This window comes from Heliangelus exortis, chromosome 1 (genome assembly GCF_036169615.1).
Source record: "Heliangelus exortis chromosome 1, bHelExo1.hap1, whole genome shotgun sequence".
NCBI classification, from domain to species: domain Eukaryota; kingdom Metazoa; phylum Chordata; class Aves; order Apodiformes; family Trochilidae; genus Heliangelus; species Heliangelus exortis.
This window is the reverse complement of record NC_092422.1, coordinates 40643708-40670525: the sequence shown is the minus strand read 5'-3', so window position 1 is coordinate 40670525 and position 26818 is coordinate 40643708. Positions and strand designations below refer to the sequence as shown.

The following is a 26818-nucleotide window of genomic DNA, read 5'->3' as shown; positions in this document are numbered from 1 at the left end:
GATTGTGCTGAGCCAGGGGCTGGACATCTGAAGAAACAGCATCAGTAGTGATGCAACTTTGGTGTTGTTCATCACAGAACAGGAGCTAAGTACCTGACAGATAAAGATTAAGTCCTCTAAGGAGTGATTTTTAAGAAAAGATATATTTTAATGAAAGAATTATTAGAATTCTTTTTTACTTTACATGTGAACAAGTTACTTCTCATGAGGTTAAAACACGAAAAGCATTCTTGCAAATCATCTGCATTGATTGTGGGAATTACTCCCTAGATTTGTGTCCAGCATCAGTCAGTGATAAATACTGCTCTTGAAACCTCTGTGGCTGTGATTTTAGTGGTTAGAATATGTTAGTAATGTTTATTGAATTTCAGCATCCAGAATGATGATGGAGGCAGTTTGTCACATTATTTATGTCAGTTGTGCAAGATCTCTTCAGAAAGATGCAGTGCACATCATACTCTATGCCTGTGCAGAAATTACTGCTTAAAAATATGAGCAGCTTAACCCATCCAGTTCTTGTGGCACGAAGTTAATCTAATAAAAGCATTTTATTATATGTGAGATGTAGCTAAGTGTGGAAATTGTTTTCATAATTTTACACACTGTAACTAAGCCACGTGTTGGGAATAAATATGTGATTTATACAGGCACAATTTCTTATTATGTCCTAATGAGGAATGCTAAATATATTAGTATGACTCGGGCCTTGACACATGCTATGTATGATGCCAAGTAACCAATTACTTCAGTGCATTATTTCATTATTTCTTGAAAGCCTTGACATGGGTAAGGTCAGTATATGTTTCTAATGGTGGTGTGATGCTAGGTTCTGATAAGGTGATACAAATAAGAATACTTTGTTAGATCTTCCTGCTGTGCAATGTATAATCAGGTGCACTAACTTAAAGAACACTAATGAGGTTTTACAGACCCATCAGGGTCACATTTAGCAGTCACACATAATTCTGTCAAATGCTTTTGCATAGGGCACCTCTGATGCAAGGTAGAATTCAACAGCAGGTAAGAACATTTAGTTTTATTGTATAGCTTGGTGTGTATGGTACTTCTATATATATTTCAGTGGGAGTAACCATTACTTGCAATGTTTTGGTGCTTTGCCAGCCCCTGTCATTTGTGATTTTTACCATTCATAAAAATAAGCCAGGAATGGTGTGAGGCATGGACAGACTGTATTGCTGTATTTTCAGCAATCAAGTAATGACAAGGAAAGAAAAGAAGAGGCTATAAAGGTATCATTTGAAGTTCCTGCTAAGTGGTAGATCACAGAATCATGGAATGTTAAGGGTTGAAAGGGACCCCTGGAGATCATTTAGCCCAACCCCCATGCCATAGCAGGTTCACCTAAAGTTGGTTGCACAGGATGATGTCCAGGAGGGTTTTGAATGTTTCCAGAGATGGAAATCTCACAAAAGTAAAAAAGTTTTTCCTTATGTGTTGGTTGAACCTCCTGTGATTCAGTTTGTGACCATTGCCCTCTGTCCTTTCAGACAGGATGTAGATGTGATGTGCTGACCATCTCCTTTACCTCTGGAGTAAATGACAGGAAGTAAAATGTTACTGAAGGATAGACAGTGGCCCACCTTGCTTAAAGAGCCTTTTTGGCAGTGATGTGTACCAGGGACTTGTGGAATGTCAGCTCATTCTTGATTGAGAGTCTTGAGACTAGAATCCTGTGGTTTAGAGCTGTTTTAACTTTGATGTGTGTGGCATATATTGTGCTTAAAGACACAGGATTATAAAAGTGTTTTTTTTCTTTTAGAGCAATGTACTGTCTACATTGTATACTTCCTCTAACAATAGTCAACAGCAGATGGATGCTTAGGGAGAGGATGTAGCAAGGTTGTGTGTGAGTGATGATATTGCCCTGGTAGATGTTCTGTGGGTGCTGACAGACCATGGGAGAGGGGTTCCTGATGACTAGAAGAAAGAAAATGGTGCACTCTGGATAAATCCAAAAGGGTGATGTACAACACTCTAGACCAGTCCACCAGTTGGTTCATGGAAAAATCATAGAATCCTCTAGAAACAAGCTGGTCAAATGTATAGGCTCAGGGGCTCTTGGTCAGTTGGTAGCTGGAGAACAAAAACCCGGTTCAGGTGTGTTGTGAGGAAAATATTTGTTTACTCTTTTGGAGGAGGGTACCCAGATAGGTTATTTCATCTCCATTTTTTGAGCTTGCAAAGACCTCACTGGATGTAATCCTGAGCAATCTGATCTCATCTCTGAGCTGCACCTGCTTTGAGCAGGTGGTTTGACTGGAGACCTCCTGAGGCACCTTCACGTGTGAATTATCCTAGGATCCTAGGAAAAAAAACAAACAATGGTTAAAGCATGATTCCAAAATTTTTCCAGGGTTATGTGATGTTTCATGCTGTAAAATTGTCTTTCCCCTAGACTTACACATTTTGTTAAAAACCTTTAATATATATGCTCAGTTTGGCTGTATTTAGCAAATTTCATTTCTCTGAATGTTAAAGTTGCTGTCATGAAAGCTCAAAGTATCTGTTAATGCAGTGCTGTATGTGCTACTGATATATCTCTTTTTCTGATGTTTTTCTCTCATTTTTATGGCTATACCCATAGTTACTTAAAAAAAAACAAAACAGCAACTCTTTAACCTTTAAGTTATGCAGTTATTTTAAGTATTGGCAGTAATTTTGTTCATGTGCAGTACACTTATTTTTTAAACATGTTTGACAAATTGCACCTTATCCGAGAATCTGTGGGAAATATGTGTTGGAGACATTTGAAAGTTGTTAATTAGAAATCCTTAACACTTAATTAGAATTACCTTTAAAGCAGATCCTTGTTCCACAATAATTTATTGCTTCTGGGATCTAATTTGACAGTTTTGTACATAAGCATTTTGGCCATTGTGTCTTAGGTAAAAAAGTACCTCATGAGCAATCAGGTATTGGCTTTTAGATAAAAGTTAGGTAAAGAAGTTTGAAAGAGGTATGTTATTTTATACAGGTTTTTTTCCCAGATTTGGTGGATACTTACAAATTCTCATTTATTAAGTGAGGTGCTTTATATTTCATTTGCTAAGTGAAAAAAAAAAAATCAGAGTTTCCTCAGTTTTTGAGCTGTACCAAGTGCTACCTGCCAGCCTTAATATTAATATTATCCCAGGCATTTGCACTCAAGTGTGTGGGGACCAGGAAACCTCAGCCTGATGTTAAATAGAACAGAGATCAAGTTGCAACAGGATGTTAAACTTTTACAGTTGGGAATTTCATCAGAGCATGCACCCTCTCTTTGAAATGTCAGAATAAGCAGATTGTTATCACACATAAAGCAATTACCTTTCTTCCATACACATGTAAGGTGCTGTGCAAAAGGTGTGATGAGAGGTGGTGGAGTGATACTTTAGCTTCTTGCAAATAGTCTGACTTTTTCACCTGAATGTGCAATCATTCAGCTTTATTGAATTATTCCTTTGTTATGTTGGCACATACATGAATCAGATACTCTTTTCAAATGGTTTGCAAACAGCAACACTCTGGCAGTGGTTCTGCTGTGGTGGAGCTGCTGGGTGAAGGTTGTGGTTACATTTCTTCCTAGCAGCTGGAATTGGGTTGTGCAAAGAATATTTCTGGTGTTGTTGCTTAATGATTGTCATATCTATGACTTTGTATGTGATCTGTGGCAGACAGTCCTATGAGAACTGACTGTGCTCCTTGCAGGTGTGTCTGATGATACCTGGTGTTGGAGGGTGCACCTGCAGGCGAGCATGTTCTCCTTCTCTCAAGGCTCCATTCCTGTAGCTGGCAGTACAACAAGCTGAGCTAGGAATGAGCAGCCAGTTTCTGGGATCAAGGGTGTCATATACTTCTATGTCTTTAATAATAAAAACAATTAAAAATTTGGTTGTGAACAAAAAACCTGAAATAAAAATAATGCTTAATTAAATTTCCTAAGTTTTAGAAGTTAAAATTTAACCTGGAGCTAGAACGCTGGCTTATTAGTTCTGCTTGTATGTTGGAGCTCTCAATAAGTGAGAAACACTTTTGCTGACTAAGAGCAATACCAGCTGCTTAACATTTCTCTGTCCCAGCTGCTAGAAGACAGCTAGGCATATGTAATGGTCCCTTACCTTATATGCCATTACCTTCCTTAGAAGATATTTGCGATGTCTATGATTTTTCAGAAGTTGGCTCTTGGCACTGACAATCAATTTGTCACCATATTTTATCAAGGGAGGGAGGGAACATGGCACTTAGAGAAGTGTCTTGGGTTGGTGCAGCGGTGTTTTGGAAGCAGGGGGCTACAGGCGTGGCTCCTGTACAAAGCTGCTGGAATCTCCCCCATTTCTAATCCCTCCCCTGCCCCTGCCCAAAGTCAAGCAGGGACTGGATGAGCCTCTGCGAGCAACATCTAAGAAAAGGAAAAGGAAACTGTTAAAATATAAGAAGAGAACTTGCAGAGCTGAGTAGAGGATGTAAGTGAGAGAGAAATGCCAGAGAGGTCAGTGACGAAGTAGGGGGAAAGGTGCCCAAGCAGAGATTTCCCCGCAGCCTATGGTGAGATGGCAGCTGTGCCCCTGCAGCCCACGGAGGAGCGCGGTGGGGCAGCCCCTGAAGGAGCAGGGTGGGGTAAATGTGGGTTTGTAGCTCCTGAAGTGTCACAGGTGAACCCCATGCAGCGCTACAGGCTGGGGACAGAGTGGTTGGAGAGCAGCCAGACAGAGAGGGACCTGGGAGTCTGGATTGACAGGAAGCTGAACATGAGCCAGCAGTGTGCCCAGGTAGCCAAGAAGGCCAATGGCATCCTGGCCTGTATCAGGAACAGTGTGGCCAGCAGGTCCAAGGAAGTGATTCTGCCCCTGTACTCAGCACTGGTGAGGCCACACCTCGAGTACTGTGTCCAGTTCTGGGCCCCTCAGTTTAGGAAGGATATCGAGGTCCTGGAGCAGGTCCAAAGGAGGGCAACCAGGCTGGTGAAGGGACTCGAGCACAGACCCTATGAAGAGAGGCTGAGGGAGCTGGGGCTGTTCAGCCTGGAGAAGAGGAGGCTCAGGGGAGACCTCATCACTCTCTACAACTCCCTGAAAGGAGGTTGTAGCCAGGTGGGGGTTGGTCTCTTTTCCCAGGCAACCCTCAACAAGACAAGAGGGCACGGTCTCAAGTTGTGCCGGGGGAGGTTTAGGTTGAACATTGATCACCGTCTTTACCGAGAGGGTGATCAAGCATTGGAATGGGCTACCCCGGGAAGTAGTGGATTCTCCATCCCTGGAGATATTTAAAAAGAGACTGGATGTGGCACTCAGTGCCATGGTCTGGTAACTGCAGCGGTAGTGGATCAGGGGTTGGACTTGATGATCTCTGAGGTCCCTTCCAACCCAGCCAATTCTATGATTCTATGACATGAAGCTGCAGCCTGTGCAGGATCATGGAGAGGGTCAGATGTGGATCTGCATCCATGTAGGAGCCCGTGTCAGAGGAGGTGACTGTTCCCACAGCAGCCGTGACTCTGTGTGCAGCCCAGGCTGGAGCAGTCTGTGCCTGAGGGACTGCACCTGGGGGAGGGACTCATGTCGGAGGGGTTCCTGAAGGACTCTCTGCCATGGGAGGGACCCCGCGTTGGAGCAGGGGAAGAATGTGAGGAGTCCTCCCCCTGAGGAGGAAGGAGCGGCAGAAACAGCGTGTGGGGAACTGACCCTAAACCTCCCCTGCCCCTCCCCTGTGCCCTGAGGGGGAGGCAGCAGGGAAGGAGGAATCTCCCTTCACCTGTGGAGAAGGGTGGGGTGGGGGGAGAAGATATTAAGATCTGGTCATGTTTTCACTTTCTCCTTAAATTAGTGCTTTCTTCCTAAGTTGAGATTGTCTGGTTTTGCCTGTTATTGTAATTGGGGAATGCAAACCTCCATATCCATGTCTTGATTAATGAACCTTTGGGTGGATTTTCTCCTCCCTGTCCTCCCTGTCCCACAGTGGGGGCTTGGGAGAGCACCACAGAGCAAGTGGTGTACTGGCTGGGCCTAAAAGGTGACAAAAAGCAACAGGTTTCTTCCTGAGATAAGGGGATGGGAATATTCCGCTGGACGCTGGTGCTCCAATGGGTCATATGGTGTTGCTGGTATCATTGGCATTCTTTGAAACCCAGGATAGGAAGGGCCAGTGTAATTTATGGAGGAAGCAATGGTGTCCAGGCTTAGGATGTGGTTCTTTCACTGCTCCCCCTAGATCTCAGTTCCCTTTGGGGCTGCAGAGCTGAAGGTGCTGTTTGCTTTGAGGTCATGATCCCTTCGGGCTACGGGAAGACCAAGCAGATGCCATCTTGCCTTCTTTGCAAAGAGGAGCCATATTTGGCTGCTTGGCCTGCCACACATCTCTGGCAAAAATTTTGGATTAAACTGTGGCTGCTACTCCATGCTAAATGCCTCCTTTAATCTCCAGCATGCAAGTCCCATGTTGTATCTGTCTTCATGGAAGCAGACTGCACACTGGGAGGTGGGGAGAAAGAGTGTCAGGCAACTCCCCATGGTTTCAGCAGCTCATTTTTGTACCAGAGCAGGTAACAGCAGAATTCAGAATAAAATTTCAGTCACTGTGTGTTAGCTGGTGAGCTCCTTGGTAGTACCATGCAAAGCTCTTTGCTCAGCAAATAGAAAATTGTTACAATGCAGACATGTAACAGATACAGAAAGATTTTGTCAGGAGGTAGTTATTCCCCTGACAGTTTATTGATGTCTCCTACTCCTGGCATGAGAAGTTAATTAAAAACATGTGACCTGAGACTTTTTGGTTATCTACACTTTTGTTTCAGTAAAGGCAAAGACAGGGGACCTCTTGAATGAAAAACTGAGCAGAAACTGTTCTCACAACTGTTCATGCAATTCTTTTTCTCAAGCCCACCTAATTGTAAACGTGACCTTTAAGTAGTACACATTTGAGTAAATTTAATCAAGATATATTTGTATGATTAATAACATTCTTTCTATTTCCCATTGAAATTTTTTTTGGGGTGACACACTGGTAATGTTTGTTTTTAATTTTAAGCCTCATATATTTCAATATCTTCTTCAAAGATATCTTTTATTCTCCAGATTGCAGAAAACTACTTTGTATAGGTAATAGTTTTTTAAAACCACCTGACTTGAAAGTATGGTCTAGGAAAAGTGACAACCTAGGCAAAATACTAGGGTGGGTTTTTTTTGTGAAAAAAATTAATTTGCACTTCATAGCAGTCTATGCTGCTCTTTCCTTTAAAAAACACAAAACTATCAAGAGTTTATTTCACTGTTATGCACCATGAAGTGTTACAAAAAGGGTTTTTTAATTAACTCTGGTGTAAAGATAAATGCAGTACATGCATTTTTCAAACTTGCCATTCTTTAAGTATATGAAGTATGCCTTCTCTAAATGATGCCTCTTTCTTGTTTCTTGTCTCTCTTTTTTGTTTTTAAGGAGGATGGGGAGGAAGGGTGGTTTTTGGTGTGTTTTTTGGGTTTTTTTGTTGTTGTTTTTTGTGGTTTTTTTTTTTGTTAAACAGACTTTTAACGTGTAAGGTAAAGAAAATGCAGAAAAACACTTAATGAATCCACTGATATTCACAAAAATCTCATTAAATATTTTGTGTATATTGTATTAGAAGGGAAACAATGAAGTCATTAATGTTGATAAAAATTAAATGTATGGCTCTGGTGTAATTACTGTTACTTGTAACATAATGTGTCTGAATTACTTACAGGAGTGATCCGTAGTTCTTTGTAGAGACCGCTACAAGTGGCAGGAGAGCAGAGCTGATGTAAAGGGATTTTAAGCAGCCTAAGCTGACAGGACTTCCTGCTGAGTCTGAGAAATAGCAGATTGGCCACTAGTTGCCAGTGCATTTGACACTCCTCTGTCACCTGGATGCTGACCACATCCATTTGGTTTTATGTATACTTGTAAGAACTCATTTTAAAGCAACCAAACAAAAAAAAACTTCAGAAGCAAAACATGATCTCGGTTCTCTTCACTGGATATAGTTTTGACATCAGTTTTTTTTCCTAGTGACTGATTTGTAAAAATATATAGCAAATTAAAACATAGCTGCATCCATAGGGATTTGGCTACTTAACAACGTTTGGAAACCTGTTGGCTGCAAAATTAGTATGGGGTTTTTTTTGGGTTTTTTTTTGTTGTTGTTGTTTTTTTGTTTTTTGTTTTTGTTTGTTTGTTTTGTTTTTTGGGGGGGTTTTGTTTGTTTGTTTTTTGTTGTTTTTTTTTTCCCTAAGGCTTCTAGGCACCAGAATAGAAATTGAAGAAGCTTGTGTAGCATGTGTGTATCTTTGTCCTGGTAGCTGGGGGATACAGCCGGACATGGTCTGGTACATCAGATGAGGATCTCAGCAGGACAAGGAAAGCTAAAGGCCAAGCATTGCGTGTGCTTCTCAAGCACTGACAGCATCAAGTCAGAGCTCCTGTTGAGGTCTGGGCTTTACCTGGTGTGCATGGTTGTAAGAATAGACCAAGCTCAGAGGCCCTCCTGGAGGGCTTAGAGTTATGATGCCTCCGTTATCACTGGATGCCATGCAGATGCACCTCTGTGATAAATATACCTATACCTAAACTGCCTTTGTCCCACAGCCTCCTGCAACACAAGGTGCTGTATGGAATTTCATGCACTGCATTCAGGTCCACCCCGATGTCTCTCCAGTGCTAACAAGCAGAGCAGAGAGAGGTTTGTAGATCAGTGAGAACTAACCTTGTGCTTAACTTCTGTTAATTATTCTTCACAGTCATGTGCTGTGCTGCAGTCCCAGACTATTTCCTGAAGTCCATTGCTGTGGTGTTTTGAGCTTTCCTTTTTTAGATAGGGCATAAAGGCAGCTTGGATGTCCATATTGTTCACCCAGGCTTCTGCAAACTCTGCATTCATTTCTCTCTAAAGGAATTTAATTTTCAATTGGAACAAAATCAAATCAGCCGCACACAGTTCCACATAAAACCAGTATGAAGTTTAAAGCTTCGCTTTTTCATAAGGAACTGTTCTGTTTTTCCTTGAAGTATAAGTAAATCCAAGTGATTCATTTATAGTGAATTTGACCAGAAATTCAGGTTTAGAGTGAAGTACAGAACTACCAGAGTCTTTGATTTCATGATGAACATTTCATATAGCTATAGATATAATTACATGTGATGAAGATCTTTTGGCAGGACATGGGCTTTTAACCCTGATTCTTTGTCAGAACTCTCAGTTGAGTGATTATTTTCTAGCCACATAAATTTATTTTCATTTTATATGGCACAAGTTGTTTTCATAACTTTTTGGGATTAACTGCTCTTATACATTCTGTGGAAGTGATAACTGGCGGGCTTCACCGTAAAAATAACTAAAATAATTTAAGTGATGCAGTCCTGTGCAAAGTGCTCCAGGTAGGTGATCCTGTTTTAGTGGGAGAGTTGGACTAGGTAATCTCTATAGGTCTCTTCCAACTCTGATAATTCTGTGATTCTGTGTGACTAACAAATCTCTTTGGTATTGAAAGAACTTCTTTGGAAATGGAAGACTTCAGGAGATTGAGGTAGTAGACAACTGAGTGATTCTTTCTTGTGAGATTTTGAAAGAAGACATTCTCCTTGGCTTCCTCTTCCTCTAGAGATAGTTATATTTGAGAAGAGATGCTAATCTTTCATTCTTCTATTACCCCTTGAAACAAGGAGAAAAAAAACAATTTCAAACTTTGAAAATCTTATCTAGTCATAAAGAACCTGTCATATCTTATAAAGCTTTGCCTTGAGTGGATCACTTCAGATTTTTTGCCCTGAGGCATTAAGCAGTCTGTTGTTTTCAGTGATGGATAACTTCAGTGTATTAATACAAATAATGAGAATAATACAAATTTAGGTGCTAGTGTTCAGAAAAATCAGCAAGGTACTCATCTCTAGGGCTTGTAAGTGACATAGGCTATTGTGTGATTAGTTCAGTGATGTTTCTGAGACGTCTGTGCAAAATCAGAAAACTTAAAAATTTATTAAAAATTTATGCTTCTGAGCTACCAAGAACACTGTTTCCACAAACACTGCTCAGACTTTTGGAACCATAAAATGAGAATATAATGATGAATTAAGAAATTACTGCATATGCAGAAAATTTTTGTAAAAGTAACTAAAAGTTGGGGCAGGTTAAGTTGTAATTCATAGGTTTGAAACAGAAAGCCTGCTTAAGCAGGGCTGTTCTTTGCTCTTAGCTATTCTTAGCTATATACTCCCTTTCAATTTAAAACTTTGCTCTAGCTTGAATTCTGGAGACTGTTCTTCCCCAAACTGATTTCTCAAAGTGTAGTCGTGTGTCACGTTAGAAGTTTGTACAGAAAAATAAAGGGAAAGTTGGAATGAAGTTGGGCCAGGTAAGAAGAGAGGGGTGGGGGGAGGCATTTTAATTTTCTTCTTTGTTTCTTACCATCTGACTCAGTTTTAATTATCAATATGTTAAATTAATTTTCCCCAAATCAAGACTGTTTTGCCTGTGATGATACCTTGTAATTGATCTCCCTGTCTTTATCTCATCCCATGAGCTTTTCTATTTTACTTTCTTCCCCTGTCCTGTTCAGGAGGAAGAGTGTGAGAGCATCTGGGTGGGTGTCTGGCAGGCAGCTGATGTCAGCCCACCAGAGTTACACAATATTGAGGTGTCAGTTGAATATTTTGGATGTCACTGAAAAGTTCAGAACCACCAGTGGCTTTGTCTGGCCAATGTGCAGCTTTTCTGTATCACTAGGTAAGCCCAGTTCCTTCAGTGGTGGCAGAAGTAACTATTAGCATCCACCTTGCATCTGTTACTTCTCTTCTGTTCATGAGGTGAAACAAGGAGGAGGCTGTCTTGCACAAGAAGGTAAATGTTGATCCATGCAGAAGGTGTGAGCTCTGGATTCTGGGTGCTTTGAAGCCTGAGCTCACTGCTTCTTTCCCAGGCTTGCATGGAGTTTGTGCCTGTCACAATCTGGCCAGATCTGGGAGAGCATTGTTTCATTTCTGGTGCTTTAGTACTGAGCAGCTAAACATGGAACTCTTGGAGAGTGGGAGAGGCGATTGTGGTGTAGGATGGAGATGTGCAGTTTCAGGCATCTTGCTCTTAGAAGAACTTAGGGAAGGGTTTTAGGCGTGTCTATGGTGGTGTCTCAGGACTGGAGGTTGGTTGTGGCACCTGCTCCCCTGTTTTTTCAAATTTACAGATATATTCTCAAATGTGTGGCTTGGCCAAATTAAAAACTTGGCTACAAAGCCACAGCCGTTTTCATGGATGGAGTCAGGTTTCATAGTAGTGTAATTCATAAAATTCAATAAGCACTGTAGGGTGCTGGTGCAATGCGTACCAGAATGAGATACCAGGTTTTTTTGTTTTGTTTTCCTTTGAAGTATTTGAAGATAATTCAATTTAAACTTGCAACACTCACCTACATGAAGAAAATGCCAGCTGCAGTTGTAAGCAGTGCTGTACTGAAAACATAAGCCTTTTAGAAGAGGGGAGAGTCTGGTTATTAGACTGATTGCCATAGCTCTTCAGAAAAAGAGCCTGTAAGCCCCAAAGCTTATATGTCTTCTCTAACAACTGCTCTAATAGCAGTTGCTCATACGTGCTTGAGTATGATTTGTGTTTTTAATTAATCTTTCAAGGGAATAAATGTCCAAAAGTGATTAGTGAAAGGTTCCAACAAATGGCACCAAGAAGGTAGAGGTTGATCTCCTTTAGGTTGAGTGAGTTTATTGATTCAAGAAAACAGATGATTTGGCAAGGTCATGCAGTGTTTGGCTTGATTATATACCCAGTTTAGGACATGGGTCTGCTGTATGTTCTGAGTGGGTTGACTGCAGTGTCTATCGGGGGTTGTAGGAGAAGAGAGAAGGAAAGGCTGTCATTTGACTTCAGGTCACCTTCACATGGGCAGTGTTGGGAACTGGAAGTTGGCTGCCACAGTCAATGAAATGAGTTGAATGAGCCAGGAAGGGGACTGCAGCCTGAAAAATGTATTGATCCAATACATCACATCAGCAGTCCCTGCTGGCGGGTCTCCTGAGTGTCATCAATTAATGTGGGTGCTGGAGCAGCCTGGCCTCGCTCAGGTGTGGATGCTCCATCTGCCTGGGTAACCAGGGAGGCTCCCAGGGGAACCACATGAGCATGCCCAGACCCTCTGGGGCTGAGTCAAGCCCCTTTGCCTTAGATGACTGCCCCCCATATGAAAACCTCGGCAATTATATCCTGTTTGCTGGATGGCTTCAGACATACTGTAGCTCAAAAGCTGGTTCTGGCATGAGAGTGCAGTTTGGGTAGATCAGCTATCTGGGTGCCTGTTGGGCTGAACATATATCATCCATATGTATCACACACAGTGGATCGAGCTGGCCATTACCAGGCAGTGGCTGCCCACCCCCAAGGATGTGTCACACAGTGTCCTTCCAGTTACAAATGCAGAAGGGATCAAATAGTGGTAGAGTCTACTTCTGTGATTATTGCTACTCTGAATTATAAATGACCCAAACGCCAGAGCTATTCACAGCATTCACTCATCACACCAGCACTCAAAAGGCAGAGTGCTGCTTCAAGAAACACGATTTTAGGGAACAAAAGGGAAAGGGAGAGCTATGGAAATTTAGTTAAATGTAAATGTGTTAAATGGTACATGAACTAGTCAGGTTTTCATGATTTATCAGTTTTAAACTTCAAAGGCTCTGGTTAGCTTGCATTTTTAAAACTAATGAGTTTATCACAGCCAGTGGGGAAAAATGGTTCAAGTATATCAGCTGTAAATTGGTACAAAGCACTAAAAGGGACATTAGCCTCTAATCAGATTCTAACAGTTCATTAAACCTGCCTTTCCTCAGTGGTGCTTTGTCTTCCCCCTCCTCCTCCTGCCCGTGCCTCCCGCACAAGCCAGCCTTGTCCCTTCGTTCGGGCGGGTAAGACCTCCTCAGGGACACGGAGCAATATCAGCTCATCCTTCTTTGTCTACGAGCTGAACAGCCTAAGGGATGCTTGATGATGGTACATTCCTGATCTTGCTGTAAAACTCAACTGTGCTGCGTATAAATCAAGAAGGGAGAGGGACCTCTCTGCTTAGAGAACAGACGCTGAGGGAGCGAGGAATGCCAGCCTGGCTCCTGCTCTTGCTCCACCCAAACCACATCCAAAGCACTGGAGCTGCCTGACACCCAAGATCTGCTTCTCATAAGTAAACAGTGCACCATCCTTGCTGGAAAGAGGGATGTAAAGCTTGGAACAATTTCAGCTGGAGTCCCTCCTGCCCTTTTTCCTGCCTTGTGCCTCAAACACTGAATAAAAATAAAGGTGCACAAAAAAATTACTGAGAAGACAATGGAAGAGTATTTTTTTCTTCTTCCTCTTGTATCAAGTTGAAAATACAGCAGATAAACAGCAGTAGCATAGAATGGTCTGGGGCATCTCAACAGCTTGACCTTCATTCACATGTTTGAGCATGGAAGTGTTCTGCTGCAAGTTTTGATCTGATATAACTTCAGCATTTAGAGCTTTTTATGAAGTACCTAAGTCTACATTGTAAGGAGAAAGATAGAGATTGCATTTCCTTATCTGCTTTGCCATCAAGTTCCTGCCTGCCTTGTAGTATCAAACTGCAGCCTTGTGCTGTAATACATGGGGTTCAAAGTGAGGGCGAGGGGGATTTTAAGCAGGTCATTTGCTTTGCCTGTGGCACTGTGTTGGGAGCACAGGCATATGAGTTTCCCTGCTTTTCAGCATTTTATTTAAATTACAATAAATGAGTATACAGAAATAAACAGTTGCTTCAATATTTGCATCTCTGAAAATTAAGATCCTGGGATGAGGTTCATTAATTGGAAAAAAAATTATTTAATGTAATTTAAATATTTACAATGTATTGTAGAAACTTCATCAGGACAGACTATTTTTCTCAAAATTCCCCTGAAGCAGCCATGATAAGAAACAGGGCTATGTACACACTCCTAATGAATAACAGCACCATGCAGCACCAAAGAAATCCACTGCTCGTGAAACACAGGGAAAGCATTTTTTCCATTGCAGTGTGGTAATTCAGGACTACCAGGTAATGGTTAGGATGGAGGTGAGTTTCCAGTCTGAGTGCTGCCTCCAAATGGGGGTTGCAGCTAAGTAAGTGGCTATGAATGAGTCATTTAGAAGTGGTACATGTAGTTTCAGTATTAGGAAAATAGCAGTGACGTTTTTGTATTTCTGTACTGGTGACCAAGGTGTCTGGATCCGCAAGGTCAGATTCTAGCTTGAGGGATAAAATGTCTTTTATTCTCTATGTGTTGTCCAAACTAAATGGCAGCTGAAGGGACTAGCTTTCAAACACCAGCCTTAAGCCTTGGCTGGGATGGAAAATTGACTCAAGTTGAGGTATGTTGAACTCAGTTGACCTGAAGGCACAAGAGATTGTTTTGCATGTCAACATAAAGTGCTCCAGCAACAGTGGAATGAGACACTCAGAGAAGGGATGTTGATTCAGGGAAGCACAGTTCTGCAAATCTTACTTCAGATTGAAGCTCTCATCATATCTTGCCCATTGTTACAAGGGCAATGTATATGTTTAATCCTCCATTTTATTTCTTTTGTGTCAGAACTGAGTGTGTGGAGAATTTCTCATGGACCTGATACATGTTAATTTATGGTGTGTGTGTATGTGCCTTCCCTATAACTTCTTTGAATTCAAGCATATGATTTCTCCATGTAATACAGAAGTACAGATATTTTGATTGAAATGAAATATATCTAAGTATACTGCCAAAAAAAATGAAACTATTTTACATCACTACTCTCCTTTTCAGTTCTAAAGCAAGGAATTTATCTATGTGCATCTGTGTAATTAATTTCAAATTAAAAATAGTAATTGGAGATGATTTTCCCTTGTTGCTGATGAAGATTTAGTTCTCTTTTAAGGGTAATGGAAAGTATAATTTACAATAAAACAGGAGTAACTTGGTAGCTACTTCTTGAAATCGATATTACATCTTCATTATTTCCACTAAACGAAACTTCTGCGATATCGTAGAACTAAATCATTGAATTAAACCAAGTGTTTTTAATAATGTTTTTATTAACTTTGTCCTTTTTTGCCTTAGGACATCAGCGCCTTTGAGAACAGAATGTTAATGCTGGATGGGATGCCGGCAGTCAGAGTCAAAACAGAGCTGCTGGAATCTGAGCAAGGGGTAAGCAGAGATTTCTGTGCAGCCTCAGTCATCACCCTTCCTTAGCTTCTCTGTGGTTTGCTGTCCCCCTGTAGTATTGTCATTTCTTGCCCGGTGAGGTGGTGGATTCTTCATCCCTAGAGACATTTAAAAAGAGACTGGATGTGGCACTCAGTGCCATGGTCTAGCAACCGCACCGGTGGGTCAAGGGTTGGACTTGATGATCTCTGAGGTCCCTTCCAACCCAGCTAATTCTATGATTCTATGATTCTATGATTCTATGATTCTTCCCTATGTTTTTCTTCCTTCCTAACTGCTGTTTGGAGCTAATTTTCTTGGGAGGCATACTGGCGAGTATCTAGCCTTACCTGCAGTGAGCACAAAAAAAACCCCACTGTTTAAGACCTGTGAAGTTACCTGGGATAGGTGAGATGGTGGTATAGTTTTATGAATATAGAATAAGGTGCAGTTTAAAAAAAAACAAACAAAAACCAAGAACACAAACAAACAAACAAACAAACAAAAAAATCCAGAAAATTATAATGGATTATGGTAAAGAAAGTAAATCCTTATGTTTGAGAAGCCCATATGTATCTTTGCCATTGTGTCCTCTTGGGATATTTGCCTTACTGTGGTGGTTTCATCCTTTATATGCTTGTCCTTCTCCATTTTTTGTCTGTCTAAATCTGCTCTCTTTCTGGTGGAATATGTTTGTTTATCATTATGGTAGGAGGGGTGGAAGCTTTGGATGGTTAAAGCTGGGCTCATGATGACTGCTGAATACAGAACAGAGATCATGAATGAAATTTTGGATTTTTTGCAGAACAAGTGTTTGACATTGGAGTGGTAGATTATAGGAAAATGAAAGACTGCATTTTTGGACATATTAAGGGTATTTTCTTACATATGTGATAATAATTATGTCAGAGATTGTAGATTACTATGAGGACATCCATATTTAGTGGATTTTGTATTATTGTGAATCTTAAATTTCTCTCACATTATCCCACGGGATCCAAGCCACCTTACTATGAAGACAGATGCCCTCAACAAGCAGAGAGTATGTTAGAAGTAGCAATGCCATTGCCATGTAGGGATGGGCTTTTGCCTCCTTCTGTTAGTTTTCCTGCTATTTTCTCAATTATTTAATTGAGAATTTAAATTACATAGAAGAGAGGGAATTAACTTTGAGGATGATTTAATTTGGAAAGCTTGCAAGGAGGTAGCAGTTATTCAGGGTGTTTTTGAGGCTTTCAGTTTGGGAAAAAAAACCAACCTTTACATTTAATGGAGTTCTTGCTCATCTCCCTGCTTTATTGAGAGCAAGTGCCCTCAGACAATCCTCCAACACAGCATAGTTTGAGGGAACTTAAAAGTTGAGCTGTTGAATGAGCCACAATGATGAAAAAGCAGATCCATTAAAGGCAAATTTAAATACCTGCTGGATGCTTGTCATTATGTCTTTTTAGGTAGTATAAACCTTTCTTTATATAGTTCAGAAGACAAATGTTTTGTTGATACTTGCTTTTGTCTGGTCAAAGCAAGTTCTATGTATGATGCTTATTGCTGGGTCATTTATGAAGAACACTTCCTTCAGAAAAGTGTGATTGGATTCTGGAAGACCTATTTGGTGTCTTAGGAACTTGAAGGGAATGAACAATTTAAATAGTTTTTTAATTTCCTTAGGGCTTCTTAAATAAAATTTTACAGACTTCCGTGTAAGCAGAAAAATGATGTCATCTTATTTTACAGTGACTGAACTGCTAGACAAAGTGCTTGGTTTGATTCGGGATTTTATGTGCTTTGGTAGTAATTAAGTAGTGTCTGGTCAAGAATATCTGGCACCTTTATTACTCTTCATTAGGGAACAATCAATAAATACAAAATGAATTCTCCAGTTCACTAACAGAGGAGTTAGCCATTAGGATGGCAATTTTCCAGCAAACAGCTTAAACTCTGAAGAGGAAGGTGGCTGAGACAGATGTTTAGCATGTGCTTCAGAGACTGTTTTGAATATGTAGATGTTGGTAGACATAACAGGGACAAATGCTTGAACTATGTGATTACTGAAAATAACCTGTGGAGATGTTTGGGAGGTTGAATATCCTAACTGGGAAGCATGGGGTGGGAACTAAAATGTGATCCAAATAGAATGAGTCTGAAATAGCTGTGTCTGTCTGTGTTATTGTAGTGCCCAAGTTCCTAGAGTTGCACCTCCATCACAGCCTGTTCCTCTACAGGGAGATGTCATTTATACTTCAAAAATTTGCAAACAAAGACAGCATTTAGGGTCTTTGGAAGATAGTAACTAAAGTTCCAGCACTAAATTTCCCCAAACAAGACCAGACAAACTTTTCCAAAACCTGTAGAAAGACCGTTGGATTTTTTGCTCTTCCTGCATGATACCTGCTGTTGTCTCTTAGATTTGCTGCCAGGGCAAAAGTGAGACTTGGTTTAAGGGTTATGAAAAGAAAGTTTCATCTGTGTTTAGTGGATCCTGAAGGTGCTGTCAGTTGTGGAAGAGTGAAGGCAATGAGGGTCTGGAGCACCAGAGGAGCTGAGTGCTGAATGATCAGACCAGAGAACACTGAGTTGCCATGCGTCACTAGTGGGGCTTTGGAGGAGCTGGAATAATATCTTCTGGTCTTTTGTCTGAGAAGAGCTAAGGGAACACTTTTTAACTGTCTCCTGTTTATGTCTGAACTCGTATGTCAAGTAAGTATCATCTTGATATTGAATCTGATCACGATGAAGAGCCTCCCACGGCTGTGCTAGCAGTTACTTGTGAGAGCACGCACGTAATTTTTTGATCTGAAAGTATCTAGCATCAGCTTCTAGCTCTTTCCAGTGGCAACAGATAATTTTTCTCGTGGTGCTGTGTGTTGATCTTGCTCAGTAGCCCTTTCAGGGCCAGGCCATACAATGTGTGGTGAGGCAAGGAGAGATGCTCCTCAGGTTGTTAGACAGTGTGGGAGGCTGCCACGTGTGATAGCTCAGCAAGCCCAGTGTTGGTGGGTCCTCTGCATTAATGGTGATGGGTGTTTACAAGGCAGTTACAGCAAAGCTTCATTGAAATTAAGATTAAATTCGTTGTGGGATCTAAGGATATGTGCCTACTTCTTGTAGAGACATTGAGTACTTTCCTGCAAGCTACATGAATATGTTGCCCAGAAAATTAATTTTTTTAGTAGTTCTTCCTTGATCAGTTGTCCCTTGTGGTTCATGACCCCCTAAGTAGGATTCACAGAAAGGACCTTGTTGAGGGAATGTGGCTTTTGTTTAGCTATGCATGCATGGAGTGCTGTATATCCCACCCAGACAGTCCTCCACACTGTCCTGGCTCTTGCCTGGTGAGGGAGAATCCAGGAGAGCAGAGTCTGATCACACCCTGGGCACTTGTTGTGGGGAGGCAAACGTGTGCTTGAAGAGATGGCCTGCTGGTGCTGGCTCAAATCCTGGTTGGGTGCCAGCACGCCTCATTGCTTTTGTGTTCCCCCTGTTGTAGGGGAGACAGAGGTGTGGAGATGTTCTCAGGTATGTTTTGGAGCCAGCACTGAATTACATGCAAAGAGCAGTGGGGGGGGGGGGGCAGAATAACCCCTCTGACTGGGTGGCTCTAAGACCATAAGGAGAGTAGCAAAATGCCTACATCCCTGCTTCAAATAGAAATTATTATAATATTTTGTGTGTGATGCTGACTTGGTGCATTACTTCAGTAGATGACATGATCCCAGCGTTGGAGTCAATTTTTACTCCAAGGTTTCAATTTATTTAATAATTTGATGAGTTTAATGATTAAACAATGAGTGTTTGCCCTAGGACTTCATTAAAAGCCTTTTTTTTTAAACACCTTGTAGTTTGTGAACCAGTAACCCACCAAATGCTTGACTTGAGCAGTAGAAAATACCACTGCTTAGCAACCATGGTAAAGTCAACAACAATTACTGCTACAACTTGACAAATTAGAAATAAAAAGGTCAGAAAGGAGAAACCTACTTTTACACCTTTTATACCTTTACATCCATTCCACCAAAATAGAAACACAAAAGGAAGGGGGGAAGAAAAAGTAAGATTTTATGTCAACAGCCTTTAACCTTGAATTGATTCTTCACTTGCCTTCCATGGCATATGGCTACCATAGGCACCATCTGGCCATGTGCATTTAATTCACCAGAAATTCATCTTCCCTGTGCTACTGAGGGTAAGGTGATCTTTACCTGGTGTTGTCTCCTTATTACATGTGGTGGCAGTAGTAGCAGTCACCCATGATATAAATGAGAACCTTAAAAGAGCAAATCCATGAGCCAAAGCTACCATTTTTTTCTGCATTTGGATAGCAAGCTAGGCAATCAATCCATTATATTTCTGTGTTGCTTTTAGTTTTCCTATTGGAGACCTCTCTCTACCTGCAGGAAAGGTTAAATATAACGTAAGATTCTTCTCTACCATCTGTGAATGACTTTCAGGATCCTTAACTTTCTTGTCAGGAGATGTTTTGCTTTGTTTCATTATTCATCTGTGTCTTTCACTGTGTTTGTGTGCAAACCTGAACTGATACCTCTCAAAAGCTTTTAAGAAGTATTCTTAAATAGCATCTCAAGTCCTTACACTGCAGAAGTATTGCATATCTACAGCAAGCAAAGGTAGATTTAAAATATGATACAGTAGAAGGAATAAGCAAAATGTAGTCCAGCCAGAATTTTAGTTATCCCTGGGAGAATGAAGCTGTGCAAACTGCTCCCACTGCAAACCAGCTCAGTCTCTATCTGAGGAGCTGATGCCTGTTTCAGCTCTGCCCCATGCACCAGTATTTTGAGCCTCTTACTAGAGGAGAGGCAGCAGGACTTGGGAGCTACAGCCTGCATCAATGCAGTGAAGGCAAAAACCTCTACCAACCTCTACCAACCCAGGTTTCAAAGACACCGAGTTCAAGATGGTGGGAATGGGATGTAGGCAGTCCATAAGGGAAACGTCCCCTTGTACTTATATGTTTGTAGCAAACAAGTATTTACAAGGGAATTGGATTTTCTCTTTACTTGGGAAAAAAATCAAACCAGTTCTGCTTTGTTTTATCACCTCCAATTTAGAACACTTTAATGATTTTTAGAAGGCCATCAGCCTTAGCAAGAACAGATGCTTATTTTTCCAGTGAGCTACTGTCCTTAATTTTGCACAGGAGATTTAACTCAGACTATTGTTTGAGGCCTCAAGAAGACACAGTGCTGCTTTAATGACTTTATTACAAATGAAAAAAAGATATTACATAAAAGATACTGCATTGCCCTTTAACAAGGCTTTGTTATTATCTCCCCTACTGTGGAACAGGAGCTAGTATTGCTAATAAATTGGTAGAATTACTTTAGAAATGTGAATTTGTTTATCATTTAATATCCTCCAGTGGCCTAAAGCTTTAGATCTTTTGGTCTGCAGTAAAATCTTTGTATGTCAATAGCCAGCTTCAGAGAAGGATTTGAAAGAGGTGGTCTCTCCTCATGTAGGTGCAGGTGTGCTACTTCAGCAGGAAAGAAATACTTATTCTATGGTTGTACAAAAATCTGTAAGTAATGCTGATTTGCAAGATGTAGAGAAACTGGATTAATTTAAATAGTACTACAGACTGGACATTGGATTTGTTAGTTGGTGGCTACTATCAAGAAGTTGGGATGGGTAGAATTGGCTGGCTTCAGCATAAAGCCTGAAAGCCTTGCTGATCATTGCAGGATGTGGCCCAGTTTCTCCAAACTGTTAAAATGTGTCCGACTTAGACACATGAAGTTAAACTTTATCAGGTATTTGCAGAGGCAGGCCATAAGCTTTTGTTAAAAGGAGATATGAATGGGGGACTTGCATTCCACAATTATTCTTCATATTCAGAGTGTACTGAAGCTCTAATTTTCATCAGCCTTTTTGTTTCATGATCTGCAGTCTCATCCATTCCTGTGTTTGCATTTTGTCCTCTCAAATTATTGTTTGAAGATGATATATCTCATTCTGAATTCACTTCCTAATTCTGCTTGATCTGACTCCATTCCCATGCCGTATTGTGGCTGAATTATGAAAAGAATGACTAAAATGACAAAACCCTTTAATAAGCCAATATTATTCTGTCTTTTGTCTCCAGCCATATTATCTTGTCATCTCATCTGAAGAATTCCATCCATGCTCATGTTATTACATACATAAACAAGTTATACCTCAGCGTGGGTGATAGTGACAGAAATCTTTTATTTTCAGAGATTTCCAAAAATACCCATTGAAATTAAGTTAAGAATAGTCTCAGTAGCAAAGCTTGTTATTTGACTATAAAGAGAACTGGTTTATGTTGATTAATTCAGCTTATATGTGTTCTTTGTTTTATTAAAAGAAGCACTTCTGGAATTCACTGTTGTAATTTAAGAATCTCTGTTTCATTCAAATATTTTAATTATTATGAATTCTGAATTACTTAATGTTTAGCATGATTTGGGGGAACAAATGGCTTATGGACAATGTGTCAACCTCATCTGCAAAGAAACGAGCCCTTCTTACTTCCTGTTGGTTTTCTTCATCTTGCGGGTTACTGAGGTGCTAGGTGGGATTCATTGATATTCTTCAAGATGTGACCCCAAAGGCCAGTGAGGACATAACCTACAGGACATGATGCAGAGCCATGTGGGGTGAACCTAAGGAGACATGGCTGTATTCCCAGAGCACAGCTGAAGGATATGCATGCAACCCTGGAGGGCACAAGACACATCTGAGAAGGGTGCACCACAGCAGTTGTTTATTTGAGCCAAGCGAAGCACCAAAAACTGATAAATACTGTGGATGCTGCTTTCTGTTAATTGGAAGCTGTCATGAGGGTAGGCAACTCCTACATTTTTGTGTTCAACCTGGCATTCCTGCTGTATCCATCGCAAGTGACTGAATGACACTGGGGACAATTGGAAGAACTGCTACAAAAAAATCCAAACCAATGGGAGAAAGGGAATTACCTTACTCCTCCTTCAGTCATGCTGGTAGGAGGCCATAGATACCTTCTGTTCTATGGAGGGGGGAAGGATTGGAAGATGGTGGGTGCAGCTTTTGACAAAGTCCTGGACTCAGAGCAGGTTAAATTTATCTGAAACTGCATCCTGAGTCACCTTTACTGCGACTGGCACCCAAACTGCCTACTATCTCTCTGCACTTCTGTCTTGCCAAATACTGAGTTATTTGCACTATTTCACTTGTTCCTTACTCCTTATGAGTCAGTCCTCATATGGAATAGAGAGCTAAGTGGCTTTTGCACTGTGGTTGTAGGTGTGGTTTATTTCCTTGGGATTTTTTTGCCCCAGGGATCAGACCCAAAAGTGCAATAGAAAGGTAATAGATTTAAGACTAATAGGAACTGATAACTTGACCAGCTTGGTCAGCACACTCAGTGTCACCCTTGTGAGGCAGTCTGTTTGCCAAGTTAACTGAGTTTACAAATAGAAAATGCAGGTGGGGTTGTAAGATGTATGATGCTGTCTGAATTTCTCACAAAGGGAAGGATCCCAGATCCTCTGAGACTTAATTTACTGAATGCTGTCTGCCATTGTTTTCCTTTCCTTTCCTGAGTTGGCTGTTAGGGAGCAGTGCAGGGAATGTAGTCCTTATTCTGTCTGGTATCGTTGTATTTATGGTAGGAACAGGGAGGTTTTCAGTTTTGGGTGAGGACTTCATTGCCCCACACACTATACAAATAAAGGGTAGTCCCTGGATATCTTGTTTTAATCAATCAGAAGTTGGTTTTAGACACTGTTTTAATGGGCATCTTCAGGTAGTAATGGTAGTACATATTAGGAGTATAATAACAAGTCTTTAAAAGGAGTGAAGCAGAGGAAGATTTCTGCTCTAAACAACTTGTGTTTAGCTAACAGTGCCATGCCAGAAAGGTTTCCCATATCTATAGTGATAGAAGAGCTGCAAAATTATTTTCCTTACTAAAAAATCAGGTTTTATGAGGATATTTTTAACGGAGAAGGAAGATAATATTTTATCTGCAAGGCTGAAAAGAGTTTCAAAGAGAAATATTGTTACAGTTCCATAGAAAAATCAGTCACACAATATGTCATGTTAAATACAGGAATTGATAACTGCTCTGTGTACTTATATACGTATATACTGAAAAAATAATGTTGGCTTTGGGATAAGGCAACTCAACCCTTTGATTTGAGTATAGTGCTGAAGTGCATTGAGAGATTATATGGTTTGGTTGCCTCAATCCTCAGTCAATTATTTTGTGAGCTCACCTTAAAGCCAGGCCACTTTTTTTTCATGATGTATGAGCTCTTGGCTTGCTCTGCTACCAGAGCTTATGATGGGAATCTCAGGGAAGATTTATTCATCTGAGAAACTCTAGCCATAACAAAAAACAAGCATGGTACTTACAAGCTGTTGATCTGTTTGTTACTGTGAATTCCTAAATCTGCATTTTCGGTTGAAAATTGTTCATTTTACAGAAACGTGAAAGGTCAACATTTCCTTACTATTAAAAATAGTTGAAAATGTAAAAAAATATGTAGGAAAAATTCTCAGCCATCCAAATATCTATGCTTGGGCATTACCCCCAATAAATCCAGTTCTAAAGGATCTTGTGTGTTCTCCATGTTCTGTTTCCTTTGGGAATCCAGTATTCACAGTTTACTTTTTATCTTTACAGGCTTTTGCTCTTTGAATCCTGTCAGAAAGGTATAAACACTAATGGTGGGAGTGCAGTGCATGCCATATACCAGCTGGTTGACAGCACTAAAATTCTGTTGCACTTATGCACTGAAACTTAACTCGGGTCTCTGTTGTTCCACGTCGCAGTGCAGTGCAGTTCTAAGATACAGTAATGCAAGGTCTAGACTTCGTACAGAATAATCTAAAAAAGCAGTTACTCTTCTGATCTGGTGACTTACCTGGCAGGGCACCTGAAGTTTAATTCAGGTTGCACCTGCAGTGAAATTCAATAGGTTCCAAGTGAACATAGTCCTTCTGTTCCTATGGAGAAACCAATAAAGGTGAGCTAGGTAATCCCTCTTATCTACAGGAAGCTACCTTGAATTACCTCACATTTACCTCCCTGTGTCATTATGTATATAGACAGGTAGTGCAGACCTGCCTGGTACATGGCAACTTCTTCATGGTTCAAAGTTCCTTCTTTAAAATGTTTTCTATTGAAACATCTCAGTGAAATAACTGTGAATCACAAATCTTTAAATTATTTCAGTAGTAGAAAAGTGAATCATTATGTTTCATCTTGTTCTGCTCACCGGTGAGCTTAATGGTTTTTATTTTTTTTTAAAACTGCTCATTAGAGTAGTCAGCTCATTATGAAGGTCTACATTCTGTTCAATGGAGCACGTTGGTTATGTTCAGAATGGAAGAGAAATGGAAGTGGCTGGGCTTTCATCCTTTGCCTTTTTTGTTTTGTTTTTTTTTTTTGATTCAAGGTAAAGTGAAATCTTCCCTTATTTCTGGTTCTCACTTGGATAATTGCTGTACTTTATTTCTTTAAGGACACTGAGATACTTGAAGTGAGTAGTATTGTTTATGTGTGCGTTGTTACTACATTTTTATGATACACTGGCTAGCTTAAGAAAAATAATTGTAAGTCAGCATAATTCAACAATTTACAGTATCACAGAACACTTCAGCAGCACGAATCAAATGCCACTGTTATGATAGCACCAAAAATTATTTTAATCTTTGTTGTTTCTTATACAACAAAGCGATTACTTTTAGTTTTCACTTGTTTGCTGATGTTCTCTATTTTAAATGTTTTCTATTTGACGTTGCCTTATAAATAGTCTTTTTAATGTATATTTTATTCTTATTCTGTATCCTGCTGGGAAGTCTGAAAGAGCTGTATATTTTTTTAGCATTATTGGCTTTTTACTTATTTGTCCCTGTAGAGATGAGCCCTTTCGTAAATTTTAAGGATCTTGTTTTCTTGATTTATTTTTTTCTTTTTAAATTCCCTTTCCCCCTGCCTTTGTTTCACACTGGGAGGATGAGTATTTAATAAACTGTTATTTAGGGTGCATCTGATTTCACAGACATTCTTTTGTAAATGTTGTTATTGCTTGGTTTCCTCCCTTAAGTACACCAGAAAACCATAGGCATCACAGGCCAAAAAGCAAAGGGCAGCAAAAGGCAGTGTTTGCCCTCCCCTGCCTGCACAGGTTGGTGCCTGTGGTTGCCATTGCCCAAAGATGGAATCCAAGCAGATGATGATGGAGGGGCCTGTGGCAGCTCCATGTTGACCACCCTCCTGATGGAGCCCCAGATTGAGGGGTGGGCAGGGAGCAATGGGCTGGTGGGGGAGGAGAGATGCTGGGGATGCAACTGTGGGAGGAGAAGAAGTCTTCCCAAGCTCCTTGAAGGCAAGGCTCCTGTCAGAACAACCTCCTCAGCAAAATCTCCTCCAAATGCCTCCACTCCCCTTGTTCCTTGTGGGAACACCGGCCACATATGGGTGTCATCTGCATCCTGCCTCCTCAGGCTGCTCTTTGTAGCCCATTTCCTACTTCAGTAATTTACACAAGAGCTCAATAATGATACTCAGGCACTGACTTTGGCTTTGATCTTCATCTGTGGTGCTGTGTGTGGAGCTCATGTCATTGCGGTAGGGAAGTGACTGGAAATTCCTTGATAGTCACATCTGCTTGCAAGACAGCAGCATCACCCCTTCCTGTAGCCTGGGCTACAGATACATTTCATTATGTTTTTAATACTGTAGATGCTTTTCCATGACATTTGCCATTTTTCTTGGATAGTTTTTTGCCAAATAGATGGTTTGAATAGAGCCTGGTTGTATTCTGTCTTGGTAGTTATCAGGTACTGGGTGCCTGGTGGCACCAAATGTTTTCTTGTCCCCTTTTCTGGATTTCTGATGATTTTGGTTTTAGTACTGTCCAATTGATTGTGGACAGGAATGTGTAAACTAGCAAAAGATCAGTTTTGGGGTTCTGTTTTGCACCGTGGAACAGGGAATTCTTGATGAGGAGGAACAGCTGTTGACTGACAAAGGAAAAGTAGGATTTTGTACCATGAGCAATATCAGATACTTTATCCTGGGTGAATCCGTGCTGACTTCCCAGACACCTTCTTCTCCTTCATGGTGCCCGGAAGTCTGTTCACAGAGGACTGATTTTTCCATGGACCAAGAGCAGGCTGACTGCTCTGTAGTGAAGCAGATGACCCTTTTATATTAAATTGTAAAGAGTAGTGCACCATTTGCTTTCTTCTATTGATCAGGAATCTCTAGTGGTCTCCAGGACCTTTCAAGCATTGTAGAGGAGGATGTTGTAAGGCCAGTGATCAGCTCTCTCAGCACCCTTTGTTGCCCAGTTGTGCCCATATGACTTGTGTAGGTTGTCTTCTCAGGCAATATCTGGGATTTAGTCCTCATTTATGAGTGTTGGTTTTTCACCTTGAACCCTGTCTGTAAGCATGAAGGCCATGCTTGTGAAGGCAGATGCAGAGAAGGCAGTGAAAGACCTTGATGTTTTCAGTGTTCACTCTCAATAGCTCACCCACCTCATTCACCCACCAGCCCACATTTTCCTTTTTCACCCTTTGTTGCTGATGTAGATGTGGAAGTTCTTGGTTTTGCTATTCCCTGTGAGTGACCCCCAGGTGAGCTTTGACTTTTGTCACACCACCCCAGTCT

At 40.8% G+C, this 26818-nt stretch overlaps 1 protein-coding gene across 13 annotated transcripts in view; it reads left to right on the top strand.

Moving 5' to 3' along the window:
- The window catches only part of KLF12 (KLF transcription factor 12), a 249071-nt gene that overhangs the window by 82709 nt on the left and 139544 nt on the right, over positions 1-26818 (top strand). For all 13 annotated transcript variants that reach the window (XM_071741198.1, XM_071741127.1, XM_071741143.1 and 10 more), the window contains one exon: positions 15088-15177. In XM_071741198.1, the coding sequence (XP_071597299.1) occupies positions 15088-15177 (90 nt within the window). The remainder of the gene's footprint in view (positions 1-15087; positions 15178-26818) is intronic.